This window comes from Schistocerca nitens, unplaced genomic scaffold, assembly GCF_023898315.1.
Source record: "Schistocerca nitens isolate TAMUIC-IGC-003100 unplaced genomic scaffold, iqSchNite1.1 HiC_scaffold_376, whole genome shotgun sequence".
NCBI classification, from domain to species: domain Eukaryota; kingdom Metazoa; phylum Arthropoda; class Insecta; order Orthoptera; family Acrididae; genus Schistocerca; species Schistocerca nitens.
Window position 1 is genome coordinate 8,385,106 of NW_026045910.1, and position 20,635 is coordinate 8,405,740.

Consider the following 20,635-nt stretch of genomic DNA (forward strand, 5'->3'; position numbering starts at 1 on the left):
TCGAGTAAAACAGAAGTAATATCCGGCGTTCGCCAAGGAAGTGTTATAGGCCTTCTATTCTCAATGATCTATGTTAACGATATAGAAGACAATCCGCGTAGCCCTATTAGATTGTTTGCAGATGATTCTGTCACTTACCGTCTTGTAAAGTCATCAGATGACCAAAAAGAATTGCAAAAGGATGTAGGTAAGATATCTGATGGATCGAAAAGTGGCAGTTGTCCTGAAAAAAGAAAAGTGTGAAGTTATTCACATAAGTACGAAAATAAATCCGCAAAATTTTGGTTACGCGATAAGTTAGACAAATCTTAAAGCTGTAAATTCAACTAAATACAAAGGGATTACAATTACAAATAACCTAAATTGGTACGACCACATAGATAAAGTTGTGGCTAGAGCAAACCTAAGACTGCTATTCTTCGCCAGAACACTAAGAAGGTGCAACAGGTTTACTAAAGAGTCTACTTACACTCCGCTTGTCCACTCTATTCTGGAGTATTGCTGTGCGTTGTGGGATCCGCATCAGGTGGGACTGATGGATGATATCGAAAATGTTTAAAGAAATGCCCCTCGTTTTGTATTATCGCGAAATAGGGGAGATAGTGACACAGGCTTGATACGTAAATTGGAGTCGCAATCATTTAAATAAAGGCGTTTTTCGTTGCGACGGGACCTTCTCATGAAATTTCAATCACCAGTTTTCTACTCCGATTGCGAAAACATTATTTTGGCACCCACCTACACACAGAGGAATGATTATCACGATAAAATAAGAGAAATCAGGGCTCGCACAGAAAAATTTAAGTGCTCGTTTTTTCCCGCGCGCCATTCTATAGTGGAACGGTATAGAGACAGCTTTAAGGAGGTTCATTGAACCCTCTGCCAGGCACTTTATTCTAAATAACAGAGTAACCACGCAGATGCAGGTGTAGGTATGCATCTATGCGGTGAGTAGCATTCTGTCGCAAGTTTCCACCGTACCACCTACCACCGAAGCAGGAGCTGAAGGGGAACGATTTAAATCGGAAAACAAGTAGTTTCACTCGGACATCCACAAACTATGGCACAGTGAACTCATATAATATTCAGCAATGGGCCCCAGAAAATACTAGATGGATGCCTAATGTCGTCCGTCAAAACTGATAGTCCATTATTGATTTGTGTGCAATTGTAGGAGATGAAATCATCAGTCCGTACTACTATGCGTTTACTCTCACAGGTGAGTTGTACCGAGCCTTTATCGTCGACTGTTTTATTGCCCTCCTTGAAAATGTCAGTCTAGACATTAGGGATGGGCCGTGGATGCAGCCCTACGCTCACCCAAGCCGTTCTGCACATTACGTTGTGCAAGAGTTCAACAACAGGTTACCTGGAAGATCGTTAGGACTCAGTGATCCTCAAGAATGGCTCCCAAGGCACCAGCACCAGTGGATGCCCTCTTGTTGGGTAGTTAAGGAATCGTGTTTATATCATCGTGACCACAGTGTGTAGAGGAATATGTCGCTGCGTGACTCCAGCTTGTCGTGCAGATGACGCACTGAGTTGTGTACTCAGGAGAATGTGGACTCGCTCGAACACGTCGATTAAATGAGCGTTCCACCTCCATAAAATTCATCTGTGTACAGATAAATATGTAAAATATTACAACTCGTGGATGTTACTCTTCGAAAACTAGTAAACGTGGTACACACCTGCCTAAATGAATATTTTTTCACTTATAATCCTGTAAATTACAGAGAAACACGTTTTCCGAAACAGCGTGCAACACATGGAAATATTATAGATGAAGAAATACACATACGAATGAAATTACCGTGAAGAGAAGCCAGCACTGGAGCCACCTCAGTAATTAAATGCAATGGCACACCACAGGAGCTAAAAGTCTTTGATGTCATATACATTACAGAAATGGAAAGGAAAACAGTACTAGGAAGAAGGAAAATTTCATAAAATGTCGTATAATACAGAGATAAACTTGTTACCTGAAGGAGAACACATAGGACGTTAGTTTTAAATGCACAAGAGTGAGGAGACAGATGGCATGTGTACACCAGAAATTTGTTGAGGGAGATGTTCTGAACCGTGTTGAACGTGGATGAGCGTAGATGTTGAACTCGAGCGCAGGAGACGTCATAATCAAATTTGATAAGGGAGAGAGGGCTTTTCTGAAAAAAAAGTAATGCTTAATCAATAGATTAGAACATTTGTATTGAAGAGTTTCGGGAGCGCATAACAGTGGGGAGTTCCAAGGAAGAAAAGGAAGCTTTTGTTACCAGACCTTACGAAGAACGACACAGACATTGCCTGCAGCTAATTACGTGCACTTACCTCGTATTGTGTTAAGTGGAGACGTGTCCTGTTTTTAATATTAAATTTCTACATCAAGAAAAATAACAGCACGATAGTAAATTTCCTTTCTGTTTTTTCTGTGGCAGACAGAGGCTTGATATAGATTCCAACTATTTAAGTAAAAGGCAGTCGTTCTTTGTGTATTTACATTTCAATAATATCTGTAGCAACCTATTTCGGCAGTCTAATAGCTCTTTACAGAGAAAAGCTGTGATCGGACTGTTCAGCGCAAGACATGCCACTGTTGTAGGCTCTGACTACAAAGAAACATAGTAGTTTCCGATTACGAGTTTCGACCATTTCAGCAAGGTACATATTAAAAACTGAAGGGACTCCCTTTATTTCTTTCCACTTAGAAATAACAGCACAGTAAATTCCTTACAAGCTACCTGCCTTTCTTCAATTTCATAGTAGCTCTTGCTTTTGGTTTATGCTCTCAGTTACTGCGAAGTGTTCCAGACAAGTAGGCTTTATAAATAATTTTAACAAGGCTTCACAATTATAAAACTTGTTAACAGTAAAACATATACCTTTTCTTCAAGCAGGTTTAAAACAACTCCAGATGTATGGATTTTCTTCTGGCATGCTGCAGTAGACTTTTATTTTGAGAATCATAACTCTGTATTCTCAGATTTCATAAAGACTCACGACATTGTCGAGTTTCAGCGGCTGTTTAGTAAAGAAATGTCCATACCACCATACTATTGACTTGTCAGTGCAGTGATTCCTCCCCAGAATGTATTTATATCTCGTGAAGCTATGGATATGGTGCACAATTAGTTAAATTTCTTTCAGACTGCCATTGTATTGCAATGAGATCCAGAACATTCCAATGCGGAGATTGTAAAAAAATAACATTACATGTGCCTCAACACTTCCAGAAACATTAAATTCAATAAAATCTCGAGAGAAAAGCTGATCTCCTCCTACAACTATTATAAACTTCCTGTCTCGAAGATACATAATTTGGTCCCACCTTTCAGCAAAGAAAAAAAAATCACAAATTGACAGGTGAACTGATGACAGAATTTTACAAGACTGTTTCAAACGCAGGTACTCGTTGAGCAGAAACAACAGTGTACCTCGATTAACTTCCACGCATAAGTGTTGTTTGTAGTGCCTTCTATCTGACGATTGTAATCAATGTAGTGTAAGTCCTCACTCAAAGCCTCACCTGAAGGTCATTCGTAGACATTATGCCATCCGAGAAGTCGTCCGTAAAATTGTCCCATTGTGATTCGTTCATATTATCTAGATAAGCAAGCCGTGCATCACTCAACTTTGTCCTGTTATCAGCCATCTTTGGGTGAACTGACCACAGCTAACTCATAAACATCACAATCCACAAAGAAGACTTGATATATGCTGATGAAATTACTTCAAAGGCGTGAACTATTTTATCGAATACGGTTCGAAATACGGAAATTTGGAAATAATGGCGATGCGGACTTATAACTCGGGGCGTTCGATAAGTAATACAGTACCTTTTTTCTGAAGTCTGGTTGGTTTTATTCTGGATTTCAATGCTCCAAATCATTCATTGTACTCTAGGCTATTTTCGAAATATAATTTCCGGTCAACGCGACAGCCTTACGCCACCTTACTGGGAGGTTCTGCATGCCCGCAGAGTACCACTGTACTGGTCGACGTCGGAGCCAACGTTTTGCTCCATCAATAACGTCCCTTTCACCCACGTACTGCTTTCCTCGGGGTGATCCTTCATTTGGCCAAGCAGAGGATGTCGGAAGGTGTGAGATACGGTCTGTATCATGGATGAGGGAGAACAGTCCAATGAAGTTTTGTGAGCTCTCGTCAGATGCGCAGACTTGTATGAGGCCTTGCGTTGTCGTGGAGAAGGTTGAGTTCGTTTGTATTTTCGTGGCACGAAACTCGTTTGTATTTTCGTGGGGCGAAACACGCTGAAATCACTTCTTCAGTTTCTTGAGGGTGCCACGATACACACCCGATTTTGGCGTTTCCCCATGGCGGATGTCATCAAACAAATAACCCCTTCAGGGTCCGAGAACGCCATCGTCATTACTTTATCTGCTTAGGGGGCGAGTTTGAAATTTTTATTCGAAGTGATAAACTCATATTTCATCACCTGTGACGTCGTTGGAAAATAATGGTAACGAATAGCCTCGTCAAGTTCCAACAATTCCGCACAGATGGGCCTTCGCTGCCCTTTATGGTCCTGTGCTAGGTTCCGAGGAACCCAGCAGACATACACCTATGTGTGCCAACTCATAGACGAGTATCTCACCACTACTAACAGAGACATCCAGTTGTACATGACGTGTATGATTGTGATTCATAGATCACCTTGAATGAGAGTGTGCGCACGTTCCACCATTCCAGGAGAGACAGCGGTATGCGACCGGACGGCACCTGAAAGGTCGGACAAGTTGACGCGATCTTGTTGCTATGATAACAAACGCCTCGCCCTACCATTCACTGTGCTTTTGTTCACTTCCAGGTATCCATAGAAAATCTGCTGACGCCTATGAATATTATTGCTCTGGTTTTCCTCAAAATGAATCTCAATGAGTGTTCTCTGCTTGGAAAGCACCTCCATTTCCGACGCCATTTGAATGTTACGTATAGCGCCACCAGGTCTCGGAAATTTATGAAATTGTAGGAGGTAAAGCGGGAACACTCCACTATATCCCACACCGAATTCCGCATTTTTTCAACCGTAACTGGACGAGAAAAAAATGTGTTCCATTAGTTACTGAACGCCCCTCGTACCAATTAAATAACAAATCAGATCTTATGAACTACTGAGCTGGGCTTTCCAGGGCAGTCTGCACGTCTCGGCCGCTCCAGCCAGTGTGCTACGGAAACTCATTCTCTCCGAGTTTAGTAAAGGAATGGCTGGCGAGTCGAAAAAGCTATGTGATTACTGGAGGGACAATATTGTATTGTATTCTGTGGACCTAGAAACTTCAGAGAGGCTTCTTCCCCACCATAGCCCCCAGTGGTTCACAACCCTACAATAGGCTAGTGCGGTTAGGCCCCCCACGGGACGCCCCCCCCCCCCCCCCCTCGGGAACGTCTCACACCAGATGAGTGTAACCCCAACATTTCCGTGGTAGAGTAATTGTGGTGTAAATTTTTGCGTAGCAATCACCGACATAGTGTAATTGAGGCGGAATAAGGGGAACCATCCCGTATTCGCCAAGGCAAATGGAAAGCTGCCTTAAAAACGATCCACAGACTAGCCGGTATATCGGACCTCGAAACTAATCCGCCCGGAAATCAGTGCGTTAGACCTCACGGCTAACCGGGTGGGCTTGGAGGGACAGTAACTAAGTATTGTTTATAGTTCTACAATGACACGTGTCAAGTAGTGATGTAGAGACAGCCCGTAGTAAAACCGAAACGATGACATCCGTTCGTAATATTAATCGTTCAACAAAACAAATGAGTATTATTGAATACGTAAACTACAAGTGTTCCTTGATTCTGTGTGGTAATAAACTGCCGATTTACGAATGAGAAGCACGTTGTGACGTTGCTGTGTTGCAGAAGGTGGTGCGCGAGATGAACCGCCTGGGCATGATGGTGGACCTGTCGCACGCTAGCGTCGCCACCATGAAGGACGCGCTGGAAGCGAGCCAGGCGCCCGTCATCTTCTCGCACTCCGCCGTCTACGCGCTCTGCAACAGCTCCAGCAACGTGCCCGACGACGTACTGAGGTCCTTGGTACGTATGTTAAATACACAGAAGCTGTTCTGCTCATGTCCAGCGGAAGTCTGATGCAGAATTAAAACTGTCAACAAGAGTGTCACACAAGTCCAATGCCGCGTCCGCAGTTTGGTGTTCAGTTTCGTTATGCTCTAAGGGGAAAAATACCGACGAACCACGAAGCAGTTATCTGAGTAGGACGGAAATCGGTAGAAGAGACATACATATACAGACAAACAAAAAATTACAATTTCAGATAAATTGGATAATTTCTTCCAGAGAAAGAGCTCTACAAATTGAGTAAATAAATTACGCGTTGATCTGCCTCTGGCCCTTATGCAAGCTGTTACTCGGTTTGCCGTTCAGTGACAAAACTGTTGGATGTCCTCCTGAGAAATCTCGTGCCTAATTTTGTCGAATTGGGGCCTTAAATCGTAATAATCCCGAGCTGATTTGAGGGCCCTGCCCATAATGCTCAATAGATTCTCAATTTGGAAGATATCGAGCGACATTGCTGGACAATGCAAGCACGATGACAAGGAACAGAAAAACTCACTGTCTGTGGATGGGCGTTAACTTGCTGAAATGTAAGCCCAGGATGGCTTGCCTTGAAACGCAACAAAAAGGGTTGTAGAATATAGTGACGAACCATTGCGCTGTAAGGGTGTCGCGGAAGACAACCAAATAGGTCTTGCGATGGAAATAAATGCAACCCTGGTCCATAACTTCTGGCGGGTGACTGTTTGGTATACCGCCGCAGTCTTGCGTGTCTCCCAACACGTTTTCGCCGGCCATCGGCAGTTCACTTCGTAGCCAGACTCATCATTGAAGAGAGTTGTATTACAGTCAACGGGATTGCAGGCCGAAGACACTCTGAAGACGCCCCAGACAGTGGTGGGGTACCAACCTGACTGTCATACGCCATATGACCCGACCACCATTAGCGATGGTCTTGGGGTGTCATTTCTTTTCATCTCAGGATCCCCATGGTTGTCATACACGGCAACATAACAGCACAATGCAACGTTGAGGATATTCTACACCCCGTTCTATTGCCTTTCATGGCAAGCTATCCTGAAATTACATTTCAGCAAGATAATGCGTGATTTCGTGCATCGCAAACCATGCCTTGGCCAGAAAATTCGCCGAATCTCCCCCAAAACTTGCACGTTTGGAGCATTAACTGCAGGGCCATCCAACTACTTCAGGAGTTTGACAATATAACGCGTCATTTGAACAAAATTTGCCATGCCCGAAGGGTACCATCCAGAAATTCTGTCTATCAGTACGAAACCTAGTAACAGCTTGCCGAGGGGCCAGACCTAGACCAACGCGTGTTTGAACTGTTCAATTTGTGAAGCTTTTCCTCTACAATATATCATAATTTTTTCTGAAATTGTTATCATTGAACGTGAACATGACAACCGATTTACGTCCAATTCAGATACTTCCTTCGTTGTGTGTCCTTTTTTGTATTAGGGCGTATTTGCATCTAAATGGATCGTAATTGTGGCCCTCACTATGGTGTGGAACGAGCCAGCTTTACAATTACAGTTCACACGTTCAGTACAAAATATGGCAACAGGCTGACAATTAAATAATCACTAAGACACACTCACACACACAAACACACACACACACACACACACACACACAGACACACACACACACACACACACACACACACACACACACACACACACACACACACAGATTGTAGTGTTACACATTCTGAGTTTTTTTTTCATTGGAAGAAGTTGTCACTTCTACTTTTTTTTGTTAACAAATTTTTGTACGACAGAGTGTATGGTCAAAGCTTTTCATGGCGTTCGTACTTAGTATGGTACCCGAAAAGCCGCACCATCTGTATTTTACGATATCTCTCATAAGTGTAGACTACTTATGTTAACATCTACTGTTTTCTTTCTTCAGAAACCATAGTAACCATTTAGAAAACAGGGTTGTCCTGGGATGATGATTTAAAGTTTAGGGTTCATGGACCACGGTAATGTAACTGATTGAGAAAACAAATCCTTTTGCGGAAACTGCTTAGTCGAAAGTTACGAAGGCAAATCGTCGTGGTATCGCCTTAGCAGTGAAATAGGAAACAAGTAATTGTGTGCACAAAGTCGTAAAACGGCATATTATTAGCGTAACTGCTGAAACTGTAGGGACGGCGGAAACAACCAGAAAGGAGGCACACTTCAAGAAGGGTGGCAAACAGCAAAACTTCAGTCTCACTGTAGGTATTTGTACGCTGACGTAGTCCTGACGTCAAGTACTGCTGTGCTGCACACTTCACTTTACTGCTCGTCTACCTCTGTCGGGTGCGTGACAGACAGAGGTGGCGTAATGGTTAACACACTGGACTCGCTTTCGGGAGGACGACGGTCCAAACCCGCGTCCGGCCATCCTGATTTAGGCTTTTCGTAATGACCCTAAATCGCTTCAGGCAAATGACGGGATGGTTCTTTTGGACGGCACGGCCGACTTCATTCCCCATCCTTCCATAATCAGATGGAACCGATTACCTCGCTGTTGGCGTCCTGCTCCAAATCAACCAACCAACCAGTCGAGTGCGTGCCTACTTCTGTTGGTGAAGGACGTTTACCAGACGCTGAATGTTCAATAGTCGTGTATGTGGCCGTGAGGATTCCTATATTCCAGTTATAAAGGAATATCAACAAAGTTTGGTTTAAACAGTTTTATATTAAGCATATTGGTCAAAGTGGGCCCTACCCTTCACTCCCTTCCCACTATAATTCCATGTAGCACCACCTTTAGCTTTGATACGTACCTCAGGTCGGCGAGGAAGAGAGTAAACAAGGTTCCTTATGTTTTTCATGTATAGCTGCAGCAACTCATTGGTAATTTGTTCCTCAAAGCTACCCAACTGCGGTGATGTTGATTCCTACATGTCACCCACTGCTCCAAATAAACTCTGACATTCTTTTTGGGAGTCAGATCACGTGATTTAGCGGGCCACGTGATAGATGACATTTGGTGCCCTAGTGTGCGTCAAAGCAAGAACACACGCAGCCCAATGTTTGTAACGAGTGGCCCTCGGCGATGTAATTTATGAAGGTTCTCGCGTTGGTCGCTTGAGACATGTAAAATGAAGAAAAAGTTACGTGCGACTTGTTGCGGCTCTACAATTTTAATTTCTAATGGTCACTGTACAAATGCAGGCAAATGCGTGCGCTCGCTGACTTGTTGACTTGAGGTGATGTGCATTATTATCGAATTTGTTATGTGAGGATTACTAATAAAGAGTCTGGTATAGAAAACTTTAAGGCGGTGCACCTTTAGAGGAAAAACTGTAATTATGATATGTGACACAAGGTGTCTCGAAAGAAAGCTTATATCTCAAGAGCTCTCTGCGAAAGCGCAGCACATCGGAGGAGAGTGAGGAGTACGTCGTTGCTTGCTTGGCCTTAGGAATTCAGTCTATATGCAGCGCCTCTCGGAAGCGGGCCACGCATTGTGTGTGCCCAAATTTCACAAAAACGTTGATTCGGTGACTGTAGCACGGAGGATATTTAGTAGTGATTGTGGACTGCAGGACTGCATAATGAAAATGGTGCTCCAAGTGTTCCCCTTATCCGGAAATGGATCGAAACGTTTGAAGAGACCCGTTAAACACTGGCCATACAGAAATACAGGTGACCAGGGTCATCAAGAGCGGACGAATCCGTGGAAAGAGTAAATCGGTCTGTTCGTAGCAATCCAACTTCTCCATTCGTAAGCGTGCAAGTTCCTTAAATGTGATTATATCATCACTGCACCGCACAGTTAAAAAATCCAACTGGTGAAAAAATTAAAGCCTCAAGATGTGGGGCATAGGCCGCAGTTCGTTTGTGATGTGACTGATTGCCCTTCATTTAACAACATTTTGTTTTCTGATGAGTCTCAGTTTTATCTGAACGTTCACGTCAACTAAAGTGCACTACAGTGCACCTAATAATAAACAAGCATGAGAAACCGCTTCATTCGCCAAAAGTTATTGTGTGGGCAGCGATGTCGGCGTGTGGAGTAACAAAAAATGGCTCTGAGCACTATGGGACTCAACTGCTGTGGTCATTAGTCCCCTAGAACTTAGAACTACTTAAACCTAACTAACCTAAGGACATCACACACATCCATGCCCGAGGCAGGATTCGAACCTGCGACCGTAGCAGTCGCACGGTTCCTGACTGCGCGCCTAGAACCGCGAGACCACCGCGGCCGGCCCGTGGAGTAACAGGCCCGTAGTTTTTCGAGAACGAGAATGGCCGTGCAGTTACAGTGATATTGGAAGGTTATGTGACGATGGTAAATGACTTTTTGGTTCCTGAGTAGCAAAACATTTTTGATTATAATCAAAGAAGATGTGTACGAACTTTCAGCACGCTAGAGTAACTTGTGGCAGCAAGTTCTGTTGCTCAGTAGAACGGAAAACCAGTTCAAGTTGCAAACATTTTATTTTTCATTCGATGATCCGTTTCGGGCCTAGAGATATTTTCAAGTCAACTCACAGGGCAGAAAACTAAATTTACACTCATGCACAACATGGTTATTATCAAGTTCTTAAGCACATGCCAAATATACAGAGCATATCGTTTTAAACTTACGTAACAAAGTCGAAAATGGCATTTCGCAAAACGTCGAAAAATGTGTAATGTACATTGTAATGCGTACAGGTAACGGGCAGTTTACTCCTTCCTCTGTCGTAAGAAAACCTCGGGATTTCGTAACACATGCCGTTTGTGGCGATGCTGTGTACTATTGGTCAGTGATTTTAAGTATTTGACTCTTTTTGGTAAAGATTTTAAAAAGTATTTATTTTATTGAGTACTAGTACGGCTGTTGTGTGGATTTTGTATTCTTGATGACTGTAGAATGTTTTAATAAATAAAAAGGTTTCCTATAACCTGATGGGGCGCCCCCTTCCCGATGCTTCCTTACGTCAGGTGAAGGAGTGAACTGCGAGTTATATGTATGCACTGTAATGTGCATTACACTTTTTTCGACATCTTCGGAAATAACATTTCAGACTTTATTATGTACGTTTAAAACGACATGTTCTGTATGTGTGGTATATGCTTAAGAATTTGGTAATAAGTGTATCATATGTGAATGTAAATTTGGCTTACCGCCCAGTAGGTTGATTTGAAAATGGGTCTCGGCCCAAAACTAGTCATAGAATGAAAAACAAAATATTTGCAACTTGGACTGGTTTTTCTTTCTATTAAAGAAGAAGTTTTCAGTAAGATGGAGCCACAGCACGCACATACAATGCGTCTATGCTGCAAGTTCGTGAAAGGTTTCCTGGTAGATCGTACTCCAGGAGGGACGAATATAAACTGGCTCCCACGCAGTCGAAATTTGAGCCCCGTAGATTTTTTCTTGTGAGGATGTGTCAGATGTAAAGCGTTAGTCAATAATCCGACATCTCTATGAGCAACTGAAAGCAAATATCAGTAGCCAGGACTCCGTCTTCAGGCCACAAGTGGCCCATCGGGACCATCCGACCACCGTGTCATCCTCAGATGAGGATGCGGATAGGAGGGGCGTGTGGTCAGCACACCGCACTCCCGGTCGTCATGACGGTTTTCTTTGACCGGAGCCGCTACTATTCGGTCGAGTAGCTCCTCAGTTGGTATCACGAGGCTGAGTGCACCCCGAAAAATGGCAACAGCGCATGGTGGCCTGAATGGTCACCCATCAAAGTGCCGCCACGCCCGACAGCGCTTAACTTCGGTGATCTGATGGGAACCGGTGTATCCACTGCGGCAAGGCCGTTGCCAAATATCAGTAGCCAAATGGCAGCGATGTCTGTGTCTACAATCCGAGCCGTCATGCAAAATTTTGGTCATGGTCTAAATTAGTGCAGTAGGCACTCTGAGTTGCATTTAAATGGCGTTATCTTTCAAGAAGTAAATTCCTGAACTGTACAGTATACTTTCCTTTGACACACCCAGTGGAGTATTATATACTGCATTGTGCCACGGTCGGTCCCCGCTAGACCGCGGATTGTAGGTAAAAACCTATTTTGTTCCTGAGTTCCTATTTGCATAAAATTTTGTACTTAAGCGTTTCATGACTATTTACACTTAATAGTGTTAATTCTATAGGACCTAAAAAGCCTATTTCGACGTTAGTGCCTATTTTTGCCTATTTCGGCTTTAATATCCTAAAAAGTGCCTATTTCATCATATAAGACAGTGGCTTCAAGTTTTTCCACACTATACGACAGATGGAAAAAAAAATATTTTCTGCCCAGCGTGCAGCAAGGTGGCTAGTTGATATGCGCTCATGCTTCGTATTTGCCTAACACTTCGATGTTCTTTTATTTTTTTATATCGCTATCCCTGTTAATACCAAATACTCTTTATAGGTGTTTTATTATTCATATGTGAAAAATAGATCACGGATCTTTAGGTTAAATTGAAATCTGGTGAATCCTCTGAAAGAAACAAGTTCGGCAGTGATTTGTGTTATGCACTTGCGGCAGCAAACATCCCCTTTCGGAAACTAAAAAACCATATTTTCAGAGGTTTTCTTGAGAAGTACTGCCATCAGTCTATTCCTGCATAGTAAACTTTACGTAAGAATTATGTGGATTCAGCTTACAATGCTGCATTGCACAAAATCCGAGAAGATGTTGGAGAATCTTGTATATCAGGGCTTAACAACTGGCCAGTTTTGAGCGCGAGTACTTGCGTCTGCTCAGGCACATGCTCGCGAGCAGGTGCAAGGTCGTGGAGTAGGGAGGGAGGGGAGGGAGGGGAAATGCGCGCGCACGTTTGAATGTGATCTCGCGTTCTTAGCAGATTTAACTAGCCATCTGAATGCTTTGAACATTTTACTACAAGGTAAAGATCTGCTAATTACTCATTTCATAGATCGAATACAAGCTTTTAAAATGAAATTGACACTTTGGGTGAGTCAGCTGGAAACAGGAAATCTAGCTCATTTTCCTAAATTATCATCCATGCAAGATGTTTACAAAGACTGTGAACGTTATTAAAATAGTTTAGTTGCCCTTAAGGAAGAATTTGATCAACGCTTTCAAGATCCGACAGCACTAGACAGTGATTTTGATCTGTTCTCCTCTCCATATTCGGCGAATATTGAAGAGATTCGTCCTGAGCTGGAACTAGAAATTATTGACCTGAAGTCTGACAGAGAATACAGAGACAAATTTCAGAACAAGAAAAAAATTTGGAATTCTACAGACACTTCCCTCAGAAGAGATTTACTCGTTTGCACAAACTGGCGGCTACAATAATATCAATGTTCGGTTTCACGTATGTTTGTGAACAACTGTTCTCTGCAATGAAATGTAACAAGACGCGCCTGAGAAACACATTGCCTGATCGAAATTTAAACTGCACGCTGCGTCTAAAATGCACAATAACAATTACTCTGAACGCAGACGCAATTGTAAAGGGCAAAAAGTACAAGATAACCGAGAATCCCACACTTCAGTGACACCTTTTATTGTGTAACAGTTCACAAATTAATACGAATGCAGAGGTATACACTAAGCCAATAAAATTATGTGGCACGTGTACATTCTCCTTTATTTGTCTCATTTGTCGCAGTAACAATTCGTGAGTGATATCCCTGCAGCTGGCCGCGGATTTACATTGACTGGCGGCAGCTGTTGTGTGCCCCACGTGACTCTCCCCACTCTCCGCTCTGGTCCGGTAGTGGGGGTAGCGTGCTCGCGCTGCTCCGTGCTCGCTCCTTGCTGCTCACAGCTTGCTCCGCGAGCACGTATGTTGTGAAGCCCTGTTGTATATGGATTTCTGTGTATGAAACTACTGAGTCTTGGCCGTTACATTGCTAACCTGATTATTGGCAAGCTAGATCCAGATGCTCCATCCAGGGCTCATTTGGTATACTCAAAACAGCTTACAAAAACTAACCAAAAAACAATAGCACAGTTTGTGAACAATGGGCTTAAGGTGCTATACCCAAACGGAGTGGATTAGAATAAGGTACTTCTGGCCCTCACTGATGCTGCTGCATATATGATAGCAGCGTTTCAACTATTAAAAGTATTCTGCCCATTGATGCTGCACGTAACTTGTGTAGTGCATGGGATCAAACGCATAGCAGAGCAAGTAAGGCTACAATTTCCTAAAGTAAATAAATTAATATCTATGGTGAAGAAAATTTTTGTTAAGGCACCATCAAGAATGCAGGCATTCAAAGAACAGCTTCCAGATGTCCCATTGCCGCCAGAGACTGTTGTCACCCGCTGGGGCACGTGGCTGATAGCAGCAGAATACTATAGTGCGCATCTCTCAGCTGTCCAGAAGGTTGTTGAAACTATACCGGAGGATGCTGCATCCGTAACTGCAGCAATGGAGTTACTCAAAGATTCTTCTTTAAAACGGGACTTATCTTACACTAGGGCCCAGTACACATTCATGGCAAGAATTATTTCACACTTAGAAGGCTCAGGGAGACCTATCTACGACAAATTTCTTTGCTTGAAGAAGTCAAAATGAACATTAATGAAGCGCCATGTGAAGTAGGGGAAAAAGTACGGGCAAAAATGCAAACGGTTTTGCAGAAGAAAACTGGCCTGAAGGAGTTGTGTGCAGCTGCCAACATACTTAGTGGAAAATCCAGCACTCCTGACTGCAGCCTTCCTGTCCAACATGTGCCGAAAATGAAGTACGCTCCTGTCACATCTGTTGATGCAGAACGTTCTTTTTCAGCGTATAAATTGATTCTGACTGACTAGCGCCACAGTTTTTCACTAGAAAACCTAGAAACGATTTTGGTTATTTATTGTGAAGCCAACTATGGTCATCTTTTTTACGGAAATCTTTATCTTGCAGAAACTCAAAAATATTTGGAATTATGTTCAACATTAATGTTGTAGATTGCTGTGCTCTGTAACTGTGTAAATATTCATTCTCCTTGTTTTAATGACGAATGAGATGTTCATAGTGTCAACACTGTGTATTTTAATTTACTTTTCTTTTCTCTGCATCATTTTTATTAGAGCCTATTTTAGGTTTTATATAACCTAAATTAACTACTGAAGGAGCCTATTTTAGGTGCCTAAAACACACTTTTTTACGACCTAAAAATCCGTGGTCTAGACTCCCCGCACAGAAATAAACTGCGCCCGCATAAAAGACGCAGGCAGACTGAGTCTGACTTCAAACAAAATCAGCATCTTGGACGTCGGAGTAATTCGATGAGACTGCGAAGCTGGGGGGAAGCAATAGCTTTTAGCTTTAATCAGAGACCACTGAGGTATTCAGACTGAGTGATGCTGGAAACCGGTGGGCTGCAGAGACAGGACGAGCCAGTGAGAGACGGAAGAGCGGAGCGGTTGCGTCGCTGAAAGGCGCATCGCCGGGCGGCTACGGTCTTTGCGCCGGGGAGACGAGACCCTGCCCGCCGCCCCGGCGTCGGCTCTATACGAGTACGGCGCCTCGGCGCTGCTCCGGGTAAGAGGGACGCCGGAGGAAGGAAAGGCTGCCTGCGTTCCAAGCGCTGTTCGTTTTGTTTGCGGTAAGGTCTCCCGCAAATAGTCCGGGAAGTCGCTCTGTCCCCCGGGAAATCTATGACACAGCGCTGGCCGAGAGGCGATACGTATACGTGGCAGCGAGTCCGCGTGTTTATGTGTGTGCGCGAGCATGTGCCTGTGTGAAGCACGGAGTGCCGCATACGATACAGCGTCCTCTCACCACAATTTCCATTTTCCATCTTTACAGAATTACGCCAACGGAGCAGAGATATCTTTCAGCGTCTACTTGGAAATTCTTTCGAAGCGGAGAACGTTCCGAACGATGGGTCTTCCCGTAGGGCTTCATCGTATTCTATTCCTGGGTAACAGACACTTAGGGCAGAGTTTTGTCATTAACTTAATACATGTGAAAAATGATTACAGTTAATGAGAAACACGATATTTAAAATCTGAAGGCAATTGCAAGTAGCGGGTACGTAGATTGAATTCGCTATGTTATTCATTTTGTAGTGGGAATTAGTCCACCAGACAGCTACAATTCCTTTCCCGCATATTGTTTGTAGCCTTAAATTACTCAAAAAATGTCAGTTCATTAACTTGACCAGCATCATTCCTCAAGTCCTCTTTCGAACAGGATATCTTAATCCATTCCTGTAACGAAGTTAATACATATCTTCAGTTTCATGCGTTGATCCTTTGCGATAATATTAACCATGTCCAAAACTTTCACAATGCACGTAATTACGATAAATTTAACAGATGTGCCTGACTATGCTTGTTGACAGTGGTAGAATGTCATAGTACGATATACACAGCCTTTTACAGTAACGATGTTCCACAAGCTATACCACTGATTCAGGCATCATCTACAATGTGAAACATACGTCTTTACACAGTTCTCTCTTTGGCGGTTTAAATGTTACTTGTCTTTCTTCTCAATATTTGAATGTATTAACTGTGATGAACTGAAAATTTAAATCATGGTGTTCCATTGGAACACATGACATTGCGTAACACGATACCCATATGCTTCATTTTATAATATAAGAAAATCTTGCGATTGCATAAAGAAGTTACGCAGCGTCCGTGGATTTTGTGATTCGGTGATAAAAGAAGCAGTAGAGATACGTCTGCACGAAAATTTAACCAAGCGAGACAATGGTTACCATCCCAGGACAGCTTGGGATCCGGCAATAAGGGAAAATTCGGCAAGAACGCTCCGATCCGAAGGGGACCGCGGCCGACGCTGATATGAACAGACACCGGGAATCGACGCCCGCACTCGCGTGCCCCCCCCCCCCCCCCTCCCTCCCCACACCACCGGTGGCGCCAAGCACCCGGTACGATTCCGCTGGCACGTGATTGGTCGCCAGCCGAAATCTGATGCCGGTCCTGCGGCTACAAAGGCGCGCGGCAGGCAACATCCCGACACTTCGCCTGAAGATGATGGATACGCAATCCATTGAAACGTTGCAACTAGAAGACGACGCCACTCGGCTGATAACCCGTGATGATTTCATAGCTAAGAAAATCTTGTTAAAATTATTTTTATGTACATGTTACAGTTTTTAGCAGTTTTCGTATAATTTTTACAGCATTTATAATGGAAACAAGCATTCTATAACCGCCAGTTTCCCAGATATAGGAGCCGCTATTTCTCACTGAAGTAGCTCCTCTGCTGTCACAACGAGGCTGAGTATACTCCTTTACAGTCGTCCCACCAAGAAAAAATTCTCTGGCAGTACTCGGAATTGAATCCGGGTCCTCCACATGGTCGTCCCACATGCTCGTCATTTAGTTACGGACTCACACACATATACCTTCATCGCAGTGTTGCACACAGAACCGGTACTCGTTTAAGCAGGTGACGAGGTGCCGCTCCTGTCTAAAGTGTTTTCGTTGTGCATCCTACTGTCGGCGGGCCATTCTCTGTTCCCATGTCATAATGTAACGCAGCAGCAGTCGTCCAAAAACAGTCACACTGTCCGTGTGTGTACTGGCCTTGCTGCTAAATAGTTCATTTCCTGATAAAGGTACGTCAATAGCTGTATGACTTTAACGACCCAGCAAACTCAGTATGTGTGTCCTCTCGGCGCTAGTAACGTGTTGCTGTTCAGATCCTGCCTAGCGTTGAGTATAGCCGTCCTGAGCCCATCGATACTGTATTCACGTGGCAGTCCAGCGATCCCGAACAATGCAAGTTAGAATATTGCAGAATGATACTCTCAGTCTGGATCTCGAAATCCAACACGTGCTGGTAGACATTAATTCCTTCTCTCACGAGGCATAACACGACATTCCCACAAATCACCCATATTTAGGTACGATTGCTTAAAGAGAGACATTGTATGTTATTTTAAGGTATGCGCAAAATGTAGATCGCGCTCCTCTTGCTACACCGTGCGACTGCGCTGAGCTGCTTGTCGTTTCCATATCCAGACGTTTATGTCAAGCTGAAGTAGCAGTTTTAATGCCCGGCAGGCTATTTACAGTTTCCAATAGCTTTGCGAGTTACAGAGATGTGTCTGAGAAAGCGCAAATCAGCGTGCGTGTTTTACTTTCCAGGCGTCTACTTCTCTGCCCAGATTTCCAACGTCCCCTGTTACGTTCTTTGCTTGCAATATGCCACGCACAGACTCTTATTTTCTTTTTTGTCTGCTCCACTGCATAAATACAAAGCCGAAATTTCTGGTCTATTTTACTGGTTTCAATCGTTTTTCTTCTTGACAGCACAATTCGTTGCACGTCGTACGGTCTATGCATACGCATGTTCCCATAAAATGTTTAATAACTGATATAGCGTAGGATTTCAGCAAGGATGGCATTAGAATATATTTGAACTACGTCGGTTTATCATGTCCTAGCACTTTTGGCAAAACATGGTGACATTTTCACACGTTAGTCCCGTGTTTGTGTCATCGAGAACTACTGTTGCTCTGCTACAGGAAAAAATGAGTTGATATCTCTGTTAAAAAAAGTTTGTTAGTTGACTTCTGTGTTGCTGGTGTTAACAAGGGCAACACAATTCGTGGTTTCATGAGCTTTTGTGAAAGTTCATATAGGTGAAATACATTTAGCAAGCATTTGAATGGGTGCGACTGGTTTTTCACTGTGTAAATTCATGAGCTACATACAACCAAATAAGGAATTCGTAGCAGAGTAATTCATATCGATAGCAATTTTGATGACAGTCTGACATTAGCGCTTATTAAAGCGGCGCTCGAAAGAACGTTAATATACCATGAAGCTATCAGTATTATCGGTACAGCCAAATACACAGTGTGCTTATAGTTAAACTTTCGCTACTTCGGCCAGTGGAGACGGATAACTATCTACCGTTCGCGTAGGAATGATTTGCGAATTGTGTACGGCAGGATCTGAGTTATTAGTAATGTCATTGCCATGACTTGCTGCCTTGCTGCTTTGTAGTGCTGAAAAGTAAGCATTAGTCTGTTTACAGTTCCATGCAGTGAACATGGGTCTGGGCAAGGTGAGTAAGGCTTTACTCGTAAAGCTGTTTTATCGAAACAACAACAATAGTGTCGTTGTTCTTCACGAGTTCAGACGCGTTAAAGGAATACGGAGAGGTCCTCTTTCCGCACTGGTGTTGAAGAACATGATTCGGAAGTGCGAATTAAGTGAAGATTAGGGAATTGCACCTGGGAAAAGCCGACGACCAGTAGCGACACAGATTGTTTAAGAGTCCGCAGCTCGTGGTCGTGCGGTAGCGTTCTCGTTTCCCACGCCGGGGTTCCCGGGTTCGATTCCCCGCGGGGTCAGGGATTTTCTCTGCCTCGTGATGACTGGGTGTTGTGTGATGTCCTTAGGTTAGTTAGGTCTAAGTAGTTCTAAGTTCTAGGGGACTGATGACCATAGATGTTAAGTCCCATAGTGCTCAGAGCCATTTGAACCATTTTGATTGTTTAAGAGCTTACGGCTGACATTGCTGAGAATTCTGGGCACAATGCTCTTTCAAGATTCCTGAGGGACCAAACTGCTGAGGTCATCGATCCCTAGACGTACGCACTACTTAAACTAGCTTACGCTAAGGACAACACACACACCCATGCCCGAGGGATGACTCGAATCTCCGGCGGGAGGGGACGTGACATGGCCCCCCTAACCGCGCGGTTACCCAGCGCGGTCGCAATGTTCGATTTTGGAGCAGTCCATGACGTGTGTCACGCCAGCTCAAGAATCCACGGTCAACCGTTCGAAAACTGCTGCCAGCCACTGTGAAATGGTATCTATAGTGCGGTTCCACAATGTCATGGGTGGAGATCCTGGATCCGCGGATTTGGAATACGTGCCAGACGGCATGGGCGTCGAAGACCCCTAGAGGCGTGACTCTTGAAATTTTCCCGGCGTATCGAATATTCCACAAGATTTCTGGCTTGCAGCCGGATCTCATCGACTTCTTTCCACGATATTTCGGCTGACAACCTGACAGCCATCTTCAGGCGAGTGTTCGACACTGGAGATTGCTAGTGCAAGTCGCTCTATTTATACGTAAAAGTGCCGCAGGCACGCATGCGCAAGTTACCGTAGCATGCGCGCCACCAGTCGATTCCAAGGCCCTCTACAATATTACTGCATCTATGGAGCGCAAACGAGTGCGTGAAAAAAGTAAAACATGCTCACAGACGTGTCCAAAACAATAAAATGCCAAAAATATTCAAATTAAAATTACTTGTCGCTCGACATGTCAGAAGCCATAAAAAGTTTTCTTTTCGTTGAAATTAAAGAAATCAACGGGTCCCAGGCCGTATTCAATAAAAAGCCGCCATCACGATTAATGAGATTTTCCGCTAAACGTATTTCCACGGATTCCTTCACAACTGAATCCCAGAAGGATCTCGATGGGGCCAAGATTTTCGTGGCCGAATAATCCATAGTATGTCCTGTGGAAATACAATGTTCGGCTATGGCCGACTTACTGGGCTGTAAAAGGCGAGTGTGGCGCTCATGTTCAACGCAGCGGTCGTGTACTGTGCGTGTGGTTTGACCAATTTAGGCTTTCCCACACTCGCAAGGCATTTTATAAATTCCAGCCTTCCGTAATCCCAGATCATCCTTGGCTGAGCCTAGAAGAGCTCGAGTCTTTGGTGGCCGGAAGATTGC

The 20,635-nt window shown here is 43.8% G+C and overlaps 1 protein-coding gene and 1 pseudogene across 1 annotated transcript in view; one reads left to right on the forward strand and one right to left on the reverse strand.

Moving 5' to 3' along the window:
- Window positions 1-1,201: 1,201 nt before the first annotated feature.
- Window positions 1,202-20,635, forward strand: part of LOC126229638 (dipeptidase 1-like) — a 33,825-nt gene continuing 14,391 nt past the window's right edge. Inside the window, exons 1-2 of the mRNA XM_049942377.1 lie at window positions 1,202-1,219; window positions 5,878-6,054. Coding sequence (XP_049798334.1) covers window positions 1,202-1,219; window positions 5,878-6,054 — 195 coding nt within the window. The remainder of the gene's footprint in view (window positions 1,220-5,877; window positions 6,055-20,635) is intronic.
- LOC126229640 (5S ribosomal RNA) lies at window positions 11,705-11,821 on the reverse strand (annotated as a pseudogene).